Raw genomic sequence first — 13,995 nt, 5'->3', positions numbered from 1 at the left:
CCTCCCTTTTGAAACTGTCCTCAGAGCTACTTAACAAAAAAAATACCATCCCACTAACAATGCTGCCCTGACTGGTGTGGCTCAGTAAATTGGGTACCAATAGGCCTGCAAACTGAAAGGTCACTAGTTCAATTCCCAGTCAGGGCACATGCCTGGGTTACGGGCCAGGTCCCCAGTTGGGGGCAACTGATGGATGTTTCTCTCATACATTGATGTTTCTCTCCTTCTCTTTCTTCCTCCCTTCCACTCTCTCTAAAAATAAGTTCATAAAATCTAAAAATGAAACCAATGCTGAGCAGAGGACTTCTATCGTGCTCAAAACTAGCACTGTCTTTCTTGCTTACCGCCCACATTACTTATGGCAAACAGCCTTCAGATGACATTGGCTCTTCGAAAAAAAAAATCTAGTCAGCTTTCAAAAATTGGAGATTTTAAGGATCTGAATCACCAGTGAGAACAGGAAGGAATACGAAGCAAGTTTTGAAGATAACTGAAAAGTTGTTTCAAGAATGTCTGTCTGGGTAGCTCAACTGGTTAGAGCATCGTCCCGATACACCGAGGTTGCGGGTTCAGGCTCGATCCCTGCTCATGGCACACATACTGGAAGCAACCAATGAATGCATAAGTCAGTCTAATAACAAGTCGACATTTCTCTCTCTTCCTTCCTCTTTCTAAAATCAATAAATAAAAAGCTAATTTAAAAACAAACAAAAAACCCCAAAATGTCTAAACGGTGGTAGGTGAGCTCAGCATTTGATAAGGGACCCCATTCTTTTGGACATACATGATAACAACATGGTTAAAAATAGTTTCATCACCTAATAACAAGTCATATGCACTTCAGCTCATGAGGGCTCTACAACTGCATTTCATCAATTTAGGTATTTTCCCAAACAATTTGAGGAGTCTAAATTATTCTATACATACAAGGTTGGGCAAAAGCAGGTTAACAGTTGTTTCTATGGAAAACACAGTAACTAATAAATAAGAATACAAGAATAAACGTTTCGTGTACTCCTGACTGTAAACCTACGTTTGCCGCACCCTGTATATCTACCTACTTGTGCCCTCTTTTTGAATACAGAACTGTTAAGTTCCCAAAATACTTAGAAATTTTGAGTCAAAATAGGCTCTGGCAGTCCAACACTGACAACTGTAACACTTAGTACTCTTCGTCTGAAAGGCTGGCTTTCAACATACCAAACTAAAGCTTTGGAAGAAGGGAAAACAGCTGAGATGTGGATGAGAGTGAAGAAGAAAGTTAAGAATGAGACTAAATATTCCAGCAACCATACAAACTAATGGGAAATCTTGGCAAATTGTAGGGAAAGATTTTGCTTATGCAATTCACTGGCTACTTCAACTGCAAACCACCTCCTATTCCCCCATTAAAAAAAAAAAGAAAAAAAATGAACCCACATTATTCATGAAGAGGGGCTGAGAGACATCATAACTTACTCCATCTCATACACCGTGACAGGTAATGTCTGCTCCATCAGAGTGAATTTCTTGGTTTTCACTGGCTTAATAATAGGCTCTAGGGGAAAAAAAGATTAGTGATATGCAAGTAGGCAGAAAATATAAAAATAAAGAGCTCTATTCCCTTAGGCTGAGCTTTTAGAATGCATGATGCATGATACCAATTTATGTTACTCTCAAGGATCAGATGTTGAAAGTTCTGGGAATGCTGTTTCGTAGAAGACAGTAAGTAAAGGATCTTGCATTGTACACTGAGTTTGGACTTTACCTCCTGGGAGAAAGGGAGCGGGACGGGATATAGGCTAAGGTCAACATCGTCAGCTCGAAACTCCCTGGATTTATAAAATGCAGCTACTTAGAAAATAAACACCGTGAGGACTGGTTAAAGGGTTGGGATTATTTGGATGGAAAACACATCAGACCAGGGGGGGAACTTAATAGTCTCTGAGAACCTAAACAGATGTTAAATAGATAAAGACACAACTTATTTCCTTAGAAAATAGCTATGAGTTTTACTAACATTAAAACAGGATTAACTGAATCTCAAACCAGAAACAGTACCTGAAAATAGTAAAGACAAACTCATCAACTCGTTCACTGAACTCTCGAGACTGCCGATGGCCACGAGATGGAGTGCCCTAGATTCACCGCCGCCTCACACCACCCAGGGCCCCCGGCTTACCTGTGAGAGGCTGAGTGTCTTCCTCCTGGACGATGGTCTCCACCTCGGGACCGTACACCTCTTCGGCTGTGGGGTAGTACTTCTTGTCCTCGTGCAGCACCACCTCCATCCCGGGGTGATCCTCGTCATGGTCGCCGACGTCGTCCTCGTCATCCTCATCATCCATCTAGAGCAAGAGAGGGAAGATGGTTACAGAGGCACGCACTTCTCCTGCTCAATAACTGACATCACACGAGGGAAGAGCAAGGACTTCTCGTGTGTGACAGCTTCTGACTTTGAGTTCTGTGCTAGAGTCAGCGGGTCGGGTTCTACTCTTGCCTGAAATTTCATGAAGAGAAGACTGTGAGCTATGGCCACGGATGGATCTCCTCATTCAAACCAGCCCCTTCCTAAGTGTGGCCACTGGTCACAGGTGAATCGAGACTGCAGAAGACACCTGGCTCATCACCTCACACCCTTTTAAGGGAAAGAATAACTTCTTCCAATGGCAGAAACCAGGAAGCAGAGGTAAAAACTGGGAATAAGTCCATACTTTTAAATTTTTCACTTAGATTCACAGAATTGTTTCCAAAAAGTACTTTCCTGACAAAAATAACAGGTGTTGGTGAGGATGTGGAGAAACTGAAATCCTCACGCACTGCTGGTGGGAATATAAAATGGTGCAGCCACTTTGGAAAACTATCTGGCAACTCCTCAAAATGTTAAACACAGACTTACCACATGACCCAGCAATTCCCTTCCTCGGTACATACCCAAGACAAATGAAAAGTTATGTTCACGCAAAAACGTATAAAGAAATGCTTGCGGCGGTGTTGTTCGTGATAGTCAAAAGGTGCCAACAACCCGAATGCCAACCAGCTTATGACTAGATAAATAAAATGGGGCACATCCACACAATGGGGTATTATTTGGCAACGAAAAGAAATCCGTATACATGCTGTTAACATTCACAAATCTTGAAAACGCTATATGAAGTGAAAGAAACCACACACAAGGGCCCCAAATGTCAATGGTGCTGAAGTTGAGAAACTGGCTCCAGTGGCTCTGAGCAGAGGAGTAACGTGATCAGACTTGTTTTAAAAAGAATCAATCTTGCCTGGGCTGGTGTGGCTCAGTGGACTGAGCGCCGGCCTGCAAACCAAAGGGCTGCCGGTTCGATTCCCAGCCAGGGCCCTGAGCCCATGTGCGGGTTGAGGGCCAGGTGCCTGGTTGCGGGCACGCCAGAGGCAACCCCACATTGATGTTTCTTGCCCTCCCTTCTTCACATACTGAGAATATACTGGAAGGAGGGACATTAACTAGCCATCAGGCCAGTTTCCTTCCGCCCTGTGCTGCGGAACCTGTGCTGCGGAACGTATTTTGAGTCTAAGTGTAGGATTTCATGTAATAATTTCCAACTACCTGTAATTATTTCTACCTGAGTGTCCTGACGGTAGCTCAAGCTTGACAAGCCTAACATAAAACTAAACAAGCATCTCTTTGTCAGTTCCCTTTGTCTGTCATAACCAGGGTCCATCTGGTCACCCAGCTCCCCTCATTCAGACAGCGGCCCAAGTCCACGGCTCTGCACCCTTGCATCGCGATGACTTTCTGTAGGCCTGCCGACCCCCTTCACTAAAAGAAGAGTCCCGGCATCTTCCTGTGGTCATGCTACGCCTTACTCCCAGTTCTCCATCAAGGCCTTCCGTAGCCTGCCCCCCGCACCCTGCCTCGCACGCACAGCCATCCCCCAGCGACCCTGCGGCAGCGATCGGAAGGAGAAACGATTTCCTCTCAACACGTGACCTCTGGGCCCTGCTCACTGCACTCCTTTCTAGTCTCCACTATAAAATCCTATGTATCTCTCTACTGTTCTATGCCTTCAATAAAAAAGGTTTTTAAAAATCTATGCATCCCACGTGGACTAGGAGGCTGTAGGAATTCTTATCCTGCTAGCAGGAGCACGAACTAGCGCAGCCGTGCTGAAGAGTAATCGGACAGCACTTAATGCAGGAAGATTAACAAAGAATGCACACACGGAGTGTATACTTATACACACATATATGTGTCTCTCTATATATGATCCTATGATCAGCAACTCTGCTTTTGGGAATATAAGCCAAAGAAATTTTCGCATGGGCACAAAAGTGAAACTACCCATTGCAGTGTTATTGGTGCTACTGGTGTTGAGGGAAGGCTGATGGCAGGACACCCAGGTGCCCATCACTAAGTGACACACACCAGGGAGATCAGGTGCCACAGATTAGACATACACACAGCAACAGACATGGATCCTAAAATGCATCGCTTGTCACACGCAGCGTGGGCAAAGGTAAGAAACAGAATGGTGCAGGTAGTATGATTCCATTTACTCAAATTAATACACATGCACAATGCAGCTATACACTTTGCAACTCATACAAACAAAAACCAAACATACATTAGGTCAATTATTATGGTAACAGGTATGAGAATGAGATAAAAAGGAACAGGTTCACTGAACAAGAGCAGAGCCTTGCACAAGCAATAAGGTGGCACACGCACTAGACTGTGATTAGCTCAACCTTCTGCACTGAGGTGAAGGCATTCGTACATTAGCCTAGCCATTCTGTTTTGGTGTTATTAATGGCTCTGGTGAGATATAATTCACATTCCACACGATTCACCAATTTTAAGTGCACAATTCAACGGTTTTTAGCATATTCAGAGGTGTGCGACCATCACCACCGTCAACTTTAGATAGTTTTTATCACCCTGACAAGAAACTCTGCACCCTTCAGCCATCACCCCCCCAATTCCATGCCCCGACCTAGACAGTCGCTAATTATTCTACTTTCCGCCTCCACAGACACCTCTCCGTTCTTCAGGCTCGCTTTGAATGTGACGTCCTCAGACATCTTTCTTGGTTACCCAGCCAGGGGTACCCCCTCCTTCTGCCCTACGACCATGGATGTAAGTTAGTATGTCCTAAACGGCACCCGTCCCTCCCCGTCCTGGGCCGCAGGCGCTCTGCACGCACTCCCCCTCCCGGCAGCAGCGGTCTCCTGGGGCTGCGGCAGTGCCCTGGCTCTCTCGGCACCCTGGTTCCTTGCAAATACTACGTGCTCCATAAATACTTAATGAGCAAATTCTTGGGCTTTATTTAGCCAGGAATCCAAGTTTGTTGGCATCATTTTGAATTCCAATTCTGTTACCCAATATATTAGCTTACACGATGTGCAAATTTTATAAACTTCTCTCTCTTCACCTAATTCATTGACAAAAAGGTTGAAAAGCAGGGGACCAAGCACGGAAGCCTGGGGCATGTCACGAGAGCGCCAGCAGCGACCCGACCCGTTAATCAAAACTCTTTCAGTACCATTGTTCAACGGCTGTGACCGAGTCTCCTGCTGTGACCCAGCGCGTGCTCTTTCCACAAGAGTATCAGGGGTTACCGTGCTTACCTTGGGAAGGGGTGTGAGATGGAGTAGGAGCCAAGAAGCACTTTCTATCTGCTTGATTTGGATGGGAATGTGTTCATGAATTACTTGTATAATGAAAATTATCTCTTTAAAATAATATTTTTCAAGAGAAAATAATTGGTTTATACGAAAAAATAAGACATCCAATGCCTTGCCCAAATCAAGACACATAATACCCACAGCATACCCCTAACCTCGTAGCTCAATCTAGTCATTGTAAAAAGGGAAACTAAAAAAAGAAACCTCATATGAGCTTACCAAGGGTTCAACGATATGTTTTAAAAATTCCTTCCACACATTTTACCACAGATGTGGTTTCTGAAATGCAGTACCTTATCTCTGGCTTCGAAAAGCAGCCTGAGTTGCCTGATTTACTTTCGAGCACCGCAGCCAGTGCCCGGGGTCTTAAAGACGGCCACAGTGGCCTCCAGCTCACCTCTGCAAGGTCCCCCCGCCGCCCCACCCAGGGCCCGGTGCATCTGGGCCAGAAGAAGCCGTCTTTTCCCTGATGGAGAAGACAGATGGCAGCCAGGACATCTGTTCTGCTTTCCTGATGTTGTGTTAGTGTTACACCTCCATCGATGAGCAGGAGGCCTATTTACTTCTTGTTCTGAACGTTGCTAAAACATAAAATCCACCTTTAGTGTCTTTTGCAAGCCTCAGACCATTCTGGACTTCATCTTCCATAGCTCTCCTAAAGGGGAGCCATAGGAATCTGCACCCCTTCTTTCTATTGCTTTTATTCATCTTTCAAAATCTGAGCTTATGATAAAGTTCCCAGTGCAGTTGCACTTGAAAAAAGTGACTATCTTATATTTCCTTTTGGAACGTCAATAGCTAAGTTTCCTTAGGTTAGGTGCAGTATAAGACCCCAGTAAGTCATATTATATTGTATTTATTTATTTATCCTCATCTGAGGGCATTTTTTCACTGCTTTTAGAGAGAAAGGACAGGCAGGGAAGAGGGAAAGAGGGAAGGAGGGAGGGGGAGAGAGAGTGACATCGATGTGAGAGAGAAACATCGACTTGGTTGCCTTCTCATATGCGCCCCAACTGGGGATCAACCCGCAACCTGTGTATGTGCCCTGATCAGGAATCGAACCAGTGAGCCTTCAGTCTACAGGATGATGCGCCAACCAACTGAGCCTCACCGGCCAGGGCAATAAGTCATATTATAAGCAGGGCAATGTTAGAGATGTATACAGGTTTTATGGGAGCACAGAGGATTCAGCACTTCATTGATTTTTTAAAAAAGAGAAGAAAAAAGCCATGTATTTGTCTTACCTCATCAAGATCTTTGGTCTCTCTGCCCAATTCATCATCATCTTCATCAGAATCTAGCTCTGGTCCAATATAATTCCCAAACTCATCATACAAGTCGGTATCCATGATGCTAAAATTCAAGAAGAGGCGTTAGATTCTGGCATGGTAATCAAGGCCTCCACGATATGGCCCCCCCCGTCTAGGCTCACAGCCGACCACACCCCTTCACACATCACCCCTTCAATTACACCAACCCCCTGACTGCTCCCCCAAAGCCCTGGCTTTCCCCTCCTCTCTCTCCTACTCATTGTCTCTGTTTACATACTCTTCTTTTTGTAATACTAAAAAAAAAATTAAAATGACTTAATACCAGAAGGTTTCAAAAATAGTACAAATAACTTTCTTTTTCCTGAATTATTTGAATATAAATTGCTGACACAGTGCCTCATCACTACCTAAGACTTCAGCGTAGGGGGTGGCACGCTGCAGCCTCCGGCCAAATATCTGGCCTGCTGCCCGGTTTTACGCAGTCCTCAAGCTCAGAATGCCTTTTACACTTTCCGAGAGTTGAAAAATCGAAAGAATGCTATTTGATGATGTATGAAAATTATATGAAATTCAAAGTCCAATGTCTATAAAAACTGCTATATTGAAACACATTCACGCTTATTCATTTATATTGTCTATGGCTGCTTTCACACTGTAACAGCAGAGTTGAGTAGCTGCAACTGAGCCCATATGGCCCAGAAAGCCTAAAATATTTACTACAGAGAAGGTTTGCCAACTATTGCTTTAGTGTGTGTGACTCCTACAAATAAGGACATTTCCCTATATAACCACAATACTACCATTAAAATCAGAAAATCAGACACATTATCTCCACCTAATCCACAGACCCCAAATTTCACAAACTGTTCTAATAATGTCCCGCACAGCAAAAGATCCAACCCAGGACTGCACGTTTGCATATAGCTGCCACGTCTTTAGTCTCTTTCACTCGGAACAGTTCCTCAGTCTTTCCTTGACTTTTATGACTTGATACTTTTGAAGATTACAGGCTAGTGAGTTTGTAGAATGTCCCTTAACTTAGGTTTATCTCATGTTTCCTCATGATTAGATTAAGGTTATGCATTTCTGGCGGGAATATCACAGAAGTGATGCTATGTTCTTTTTAGCGCATCTCCTATCAGGTGGTACATGATTTGATTTTTTAAGAGAGAGGAAAAGAAACATCAATATGAGAGAGAAACATCAATTGGTTGCCTCCCATATGCTCATATGCACCCGAACCAGGGATCAAACCCACAACCTAGGTATGCACGCTGACCAGCAATCGAACCTGCAACCCTGTGGTTACAGGACGATGCTCCAACCGAGTCACCCTGGCCAGGGCAGTACATGATTTTAATTTGTCCCATTAGTGGGGATGTTAGCTTAATCACTTGATTACAGTGGTGTCTGCCAGGTGTTTCTATTGTAAAGTTACTTGTTTTCTCTTTGTAGTTAATTATTTTGCAGGTTTTCTCTATTTCAATTACTGAGATTGTACTCATAGAACAGTTCAAATGTCACCTCTTTCAAGCTTTCCAAGAGCCTCAATTTCTCATTTCCCCAGGCTGCTAAGGTCTTCTGCACCCTTATCAGCATTTAACTGTTTTGAATGGCAGATAACTGTACTAATTACGATCACCAATAACTCTATAGCTTACAAGTAATAAACAGCAGACCAGAGCATGGGTTAGGGACCTGGACTCTGGAGTTGGAAGACTTGGATATGAATCCTAACTTTGTCACTTCGTAACTATGAAACTTCAGGTAAGTTACTTCTCTCTAAACCTGTTTCCTCAACTGGAAAATGGAGTGAACAATTTGCATGGCATGAAAGGTTATGAGAATTAAACAAACTAGCCTGTGTGAAGAATTTATCAGAGTCCTAGGCTCAATAAATGTTAGCTACCATTATTTTTTAACCATTCTTGAATACTGGAACTCTGTGTGCCTCGTGTCTACCTGCCAATGCACCTTACATAAGTAGCCACTGTTAAATATTAAGTGAATGGAATGTTTAATTTTGAGACTGTTATTTCTTGCATTAGGTTAATCCTTCTACCTCCCTCAATGCAACCTGTTGAGTGCTGATTGTAGAGAAAATACAGAATTAAGAGCTACACAGACTAGTAACTAATGAGAGATAGACACATCAATTGATCACCTTTTTGTACACACCCCACACAGGGATCAAATCTGCAACCTGGGTAGGTGCCATGACCGGGTCTCAAACCTGCCGCCCTTTGGTCTAAGCGATGATGTTCCAACCAACTGAGCCACACCAGCCAGGGTGGTCCTAACTTTCAATATGCGCAGAGATTCTTTATACTTCCAAAGAACTCACATCTTTGCTCATTTCACTCTCCCAAGATCTACGAAGTGACTGAAGAAATTTTTATACAAGGCTGTTCATGGGACAAACCAAGCTAATTTCTGCTTCAGGGACATTGTACTTGCTATTTTCCTCTGAAATCCTCTTCCTTTGGATTATTTATACCTTGTTCTTTCGTTTCACTCAGGTATCTACAGAAATGTTATGTTTTCTGAGAAACCGTCACTTGTCACTCTAAAAACGTGCCCTCCCCCACTCTCCAACTCCCATGTTCACTGTTTCATTATTATTAACATTTACCGGTATGTGAAATACAGGGTCCGGCACAAATAACCCCGTTTTACTACAAAATCTTTTATTACAAAACCGTGAGCATGTAATTCTGTAATATAATAATATCAGACTCAAACACACTTATGACGTTTTAGGTGAAATGTTCAAATTAAAACTATAAATTATTACACCCGTATTATTACCCTACCAACCACACTCAAGTAGGCATTACTTCTGCGGGACGCTGTATATCTATCCATGTGTTTACTCTCATCTCCCCTACAATTTAAGCAAGGATTCTCTCCCCACACCCTCCTCCCCGCTTAGAATTGTGCCTGGCACAATACAGGGCCTCAATATATATTTGTTGAATGAATGAATAACTCCAACAAGGCACAGAGAAGATAGCTGACTTGTCCACAATTGCACAGAACTAGTACCTTTAGGTACCAAACCTCACTGCAACTTCCCGCTATAATGCAGATTCTCAAAGAAATACAGAATAAGGATAATGGAAGCCTGGCAGAACAGTAAAGACGGCCCAAAGGAGACTAAACAGTGAAAGAATAACCCCTGCCCAAGGAAGGGACTTTACGGATGGACAGCAATGCGGGAATCCAGGGATCCTGGAATGCGTTGGGGGCGGGGGGGCGGCGTCTTTCGTTCCCTTTCCCCCTCCGCATCTCAGTTTACCCACGTGTAAAGTGAAAGAGGCAGATAGCATATAAAGTCTCTCCCAGATCTGAGATCTGACATTACTTAATTTCCCATCCCACCCGGGGCAACTTTCCCATGCCGTTGACCCGTGTCTGCTCAGCTCACCTCCCGCCTGCTCAGCCAAAAGCTCCAAGTAGGCCAACGAAGACCGCGCTTCCGCCCCACGCAGCGGCACCGCCTGCGCCCGGTGTCCGGAAGGACCCCGCAGACGCCGCCGTCGCGTTTCTGCCGCGGAGGACAGCCCTCTGCCCGAGGACCAGCTCGGAAGAATGGCGGCCGCGGACACAAGAACGGCGAGGTGGAGTTGTGGGCCCCCAACCTGAGGAGTGAGCTGCTTCCAAAGTGAGTGAGGCCCGAAGAAGATCGAGTCGGATCAGGCGCCTCGGGACAACACTGAAAGGGGGGGGCCTTCGGGCCGATCACGTGAGCAGGGTGGTGGCGTAGTTGCTAGGCAACAAAAGCCGCTGGCCGTGGTCTACGCAGTGCGGTTCTGTTCCCGAGTTACCTGGGAATCTCAGAAGAAAGCAAGGGAAACTCAAGGGCCAGGCTTGTCGCGGGGCAAGAGGGTTAGTTCTGTTTATTCATAACAGGACGGAAACCAGAACACCTGAGTTCAGTTCCTGGTCACTTTAGCCCTCTTCTTGGTGTTCAGCTTACCTACGTTGGGGTGGAGGGTGAGGGCTACAGGTTTGGTTACAGACATTCTGTTGATGACTCTGCCACAACATCTAGCTCCATGCACAGGAATCTGAGATTCAAAGGGTTCTCACAGCGGGTAAAAACCAGAGCCAAAGCTAGAACCCATGTAGATGATCTTGTAAGAACAGGCCAGTCATCGACAGGCATGCGGAGGCTGCAGAAGTTCAGTGGCATAGCCAAAGAGGTCTCCCAAGTACCTAGGGACCTGTCTTTCAGCCCGGGCTGGGCAGACGAATTTGGGGACGGGGATCATTAAGCCCCTTCCTCTGCCACTTCTACTTGATCTCCTGCTAAATCATTGCATCTGGTTTGGGTGAAAAGTATCCTTTCTCAGTAAAGACATTTAATGACGAATGAAATTTTATCCCTGGGTTCAAGGGTCGCTAACACCAGTTCTGCTTTTATGTGAAGTTCTCCTCTATCACAAGAACTTGCTACGTGGGAAAGTGACGAGACTGAATTCTGAGATCCGAATGTTTCCTAATCTAAAGCACTGATATTAAAATACTTTTTTAGAGACAGAGCAAAAAATTAAGACATGGCTCCATACTGAAAGGCAGGACTCTGTTTTATTTTCGGCGACAACAAATCCTAAGCAAATCCTAAGCAAATCCTTACTGTGTAATTCTATGGAGAACTAGATTTTTGTAACACCCCTCCCAAGATAAGATACAAGATACCCAGAGTGTTTGGTGTCATTTTGTGGGCTAGCAAAGAATCCAAGTGCACTTTCCTTCCTCTGTAACTGACCTTCCACTTGTGTCCATTCCCTTTGCCTTCCCGGGCACAGGCCATGGAAAGAAATGACATCATTGACTTCAAGGCTTTGGAGAAAGAGCTGCAGGCTGCACTCACGGCTGATGAGAAGTACCAGCGGGAGAATGCCGCCAAGTTTCGGGCGGTGGAACAGAGGGTGGCTTCCTATGAGGAGTTCAGGTTGGCTTCATGTCATTTTTCTCAGGCCCTCCCATTATGGTGGGCTGTAGTGGATACGAGCGTGTGCTCTGGAGTCAAACAGTTCTGGGCTCAGTCTGGCCCTGCCTTCCGCTAACTGTGTGACCTTGTGCAAGTTGTTTAACCTCTCTGAGCCTCTATTCCTATCTGTAAAAGAGAGTAGCCATTACTACGGTTGAATGAGTTATTACAGGTAAGATTTCTGAGCACAATGTCTGGGATGCGGGAAGCACTTAAAAGCTGTCAGCTATTGTTGCTGCTGTCATTATTTTTACTATTGTCATATTGACCTGCCAACAGGTTCACCCTATATCATGCAAAGTCCAGCTACCGCACAGCCACAGACAGCATTAGGTCCCTCCCTTAATCTCTGTCCTTTGTCCACAGGGGCATTGTCCTTGCATCACATCTGAAGCCACTGGAGCGGAAAGACAAGCTAGGAGGAAAGAGGACTGTGCCCTGGAACTGTCACACTACGCAGGGGATGACCTCCCAGGATGAAACCGTTGAAATCTCCCAGGTAGGTGAGGCCCAGGAGGCTTCTCCACCCTAAACCACTAATCCTGTTTTCTTACAACACACACTATTTCTTTGTTCCTCACGGTGAGGGTGAGTTCATCAGACGGTCAGGGTGAGTTCAACTGCACAGAACAAATCGGGAAGTTGAGCTAGACGGGTCCCTTTCGGTCAGTCCTTGGACTTGCATTCACAGATCAGAGTTGGGTTGCTCTGGGTTCTGCAGTACAATGGTCCTGTGGCAGGGTTCGGAGGGACACCCCGCCTGTCAGATCCTTAACGCTCACCTTGAGTTCTTTTTCTCTTCCGGAGGATTTCAGTCCTCTGCCCTACCTAGAGTAAACCCTGACTTACTCACACAGTCATCAGTAGAAAAATCCTGGTACAACTGAAAGTCTCAAATCATGGCCTGGGTTCTTTGGGACCCTGTCTCAGCTGAAAATGAGACCGACACAGACCGGAGCCTCCCCAGGGCTCAGAGAGCAGTAGCAGCTGAGCCAAGATGAAAAGCCACAGGCTCCCCTCACTGTCACGGTCACAGAGCAGCTGGAAGATCTCTGGACTCCCTTTTCTTCTTCTTTGGTCTAGGAAAAGATGATCCTGCAGCCGGAGACCTCAGCAGAGTTCTACCGTGATTGGAGGCGGTACTTGCAGAGTGGGCCGGAGCGCTACCAGGCCCTGCTGCAGCTTGGAGGCCCCAAACTGGGCCAGCTCTTCCACATGGATGTGGGGTTTGGACTTCTAGGGGAGCTCCTGGTGGCACTGGCTGATCACGTGAGGCCGGCTGACCGGCTGGTAGTGCTGGGCATCCTGCGCAGCCTGGCCAGCACCAGGCGCTTTGCCCTGAACCTGAGCCTGATGAGTCATGCAGAGAGAGAGAGCTGCAAAGGTTTGTTTCAGAAGCTGCAGGCCATGGGCACCCCCAGACCCACGATGGGGGGTCTCAGCCAGGAGGAGCAGGGTCTGGAGGAGCAGCCTGGTGGGCTCCAGGAGGAGGAGAGGCTCCTACAAGAGCTGCTAGAGCTGTACCAAGTGGGTTGATAGAGCCAGCTAGCTTTAGAGGCCCCCAGTGGTCACTGGATACATGTTTCGATTGTCTTGGGGGCAACTGCAGGACTGTAATAAGATGCCCACACCCACTTCCCTTCTCGACTTAGAATCTTCAGAGCAAAAGCTAGAATCGAATCTTCCCCTCTTCTCCACCCCCTCAGTGGCTCGATATTCTGAACTGTATAGATCCACAGGATGGCCAAAGGCCCAGGAAGTTAAAAGCGCTTTGCTTCCCACCCTTCGGGGCTGTCAGGCATGTAGCTTATAACCCTGAGAGATGGCCATGTGCCCAACCAAATGCTGGCTACACCTGTTACAGCCTCCACCCAAAAAAGGGAAAAAGCAAAATCATTCATCTTCCATGGTAAACAAATACTGAGCTCCATAGCTTTTTACAAGACTATTTACAACGTAAAACCAATGAATGGACATTTAATTGACAAATGGTCAAATGTTACCTTATTTGAGGTATAATATTTTCCCCTAGGGGCTGAGTTCCTGTGCAGGTTGGGTCTGGAAAAGCCCCAAGCCATCAATTTAGGT

The 13,995-nt window shown here is 45.7% G+C and overlaps 2 protein-coding genes across 3 annotated transcripts in view; one reads left to right on the top strand and one right to left on the bottom strand.

Annotated features, from left to right (window-relative positions):
• The window catches only part of EFTUD2 (elongation factor Tu GTP binding domain containing 2), a 33,916-nt gene extending 23,327 nt beyond the window's left edge, over positions 1 to 10,589 (bottom strand). The window contains exons 1-4 of the mRNA XM_054593285.1: positions 10,339 to 10,589; positions 6,885 to 6,993; positions 2,162 to 2,327; positions 1,459 to 1,537 (exon numbers count right to left, since the gene is read on the bottom strand). Coding sequence (XP_054449260.1) covers positions 1,459 to 1,537; positions 2,162 to 2,327; positions 6,885 to 6,989 — 350 coding nt within the window. The 5' untranslated portion in view covers positions 6,990 to 6,993; positions 10,339 to 10,589. The remainder of the gene's footprint in view (positions 1 to 1,458; positions 1,538 to 2,161; positions 2,328 to 6,884; positions 6,994 to 10,338) is intronic.
• Positions 10,459 to 13,845, top strand: CCDC103 (coiled-coil domain containing 103). Of its 2 annotated transcripts, XM_054593286.1 has the most exons (4): positions 10,459 to 10,575; positions 11,723 to 11,868; positions 12,274 to 12,406; positions 12,991 to 13,845. In XM_054593286.1, the coding sequence occupies exons 2-4, from the start codon at positions 11,726 to 11,728 to the stop codon at positions 13,441 to 13,443; spliced, it is 729 nt and encodes a 242-aa protein (XP_054449261.1). In that variant the 5' UTR covers positions 10,459 to 10,575; positions 11,723 to 11,725; the 3' UTR covers positions 13,444 to 13,845. The 2 variants fall into 2 exon arrangements, with proteins under 2 accessions (XP_054449261.1, XP_054449262.1); XM_054593287.1 differs by lacking the exon at positions 10,459 to 10,575 and having other exon boundaries at positions 11,711 to 11,868.
• The last annotated feature ends 150 nt before the right edge of the window (positions 13,846 to 13,995 follow it).

The sequence above is a fragment of the Pteronotus mesoamericanus genome, unplaced genomic scaffold (assembly GCF_021234165.1).
Source record: "Pteronotus mesoamericanus isolate MK-2021 breed Mesoamerican mustached bat unplaced genomic scaffold, CSHL_Meso_final scaffold_408, whole genome shotgun sequence".
NCBI classification, from domain to species: domain Eukaryota; kingdom Metazoa; phylum Chordata; class Mammalia; order Chiroptera; family Mormoopidae; genus Pteronotus; species Pteronotus mesoamericanus.
This window is presented reverse-complemented; position numbering and strand designations above follow the sequence as displayed.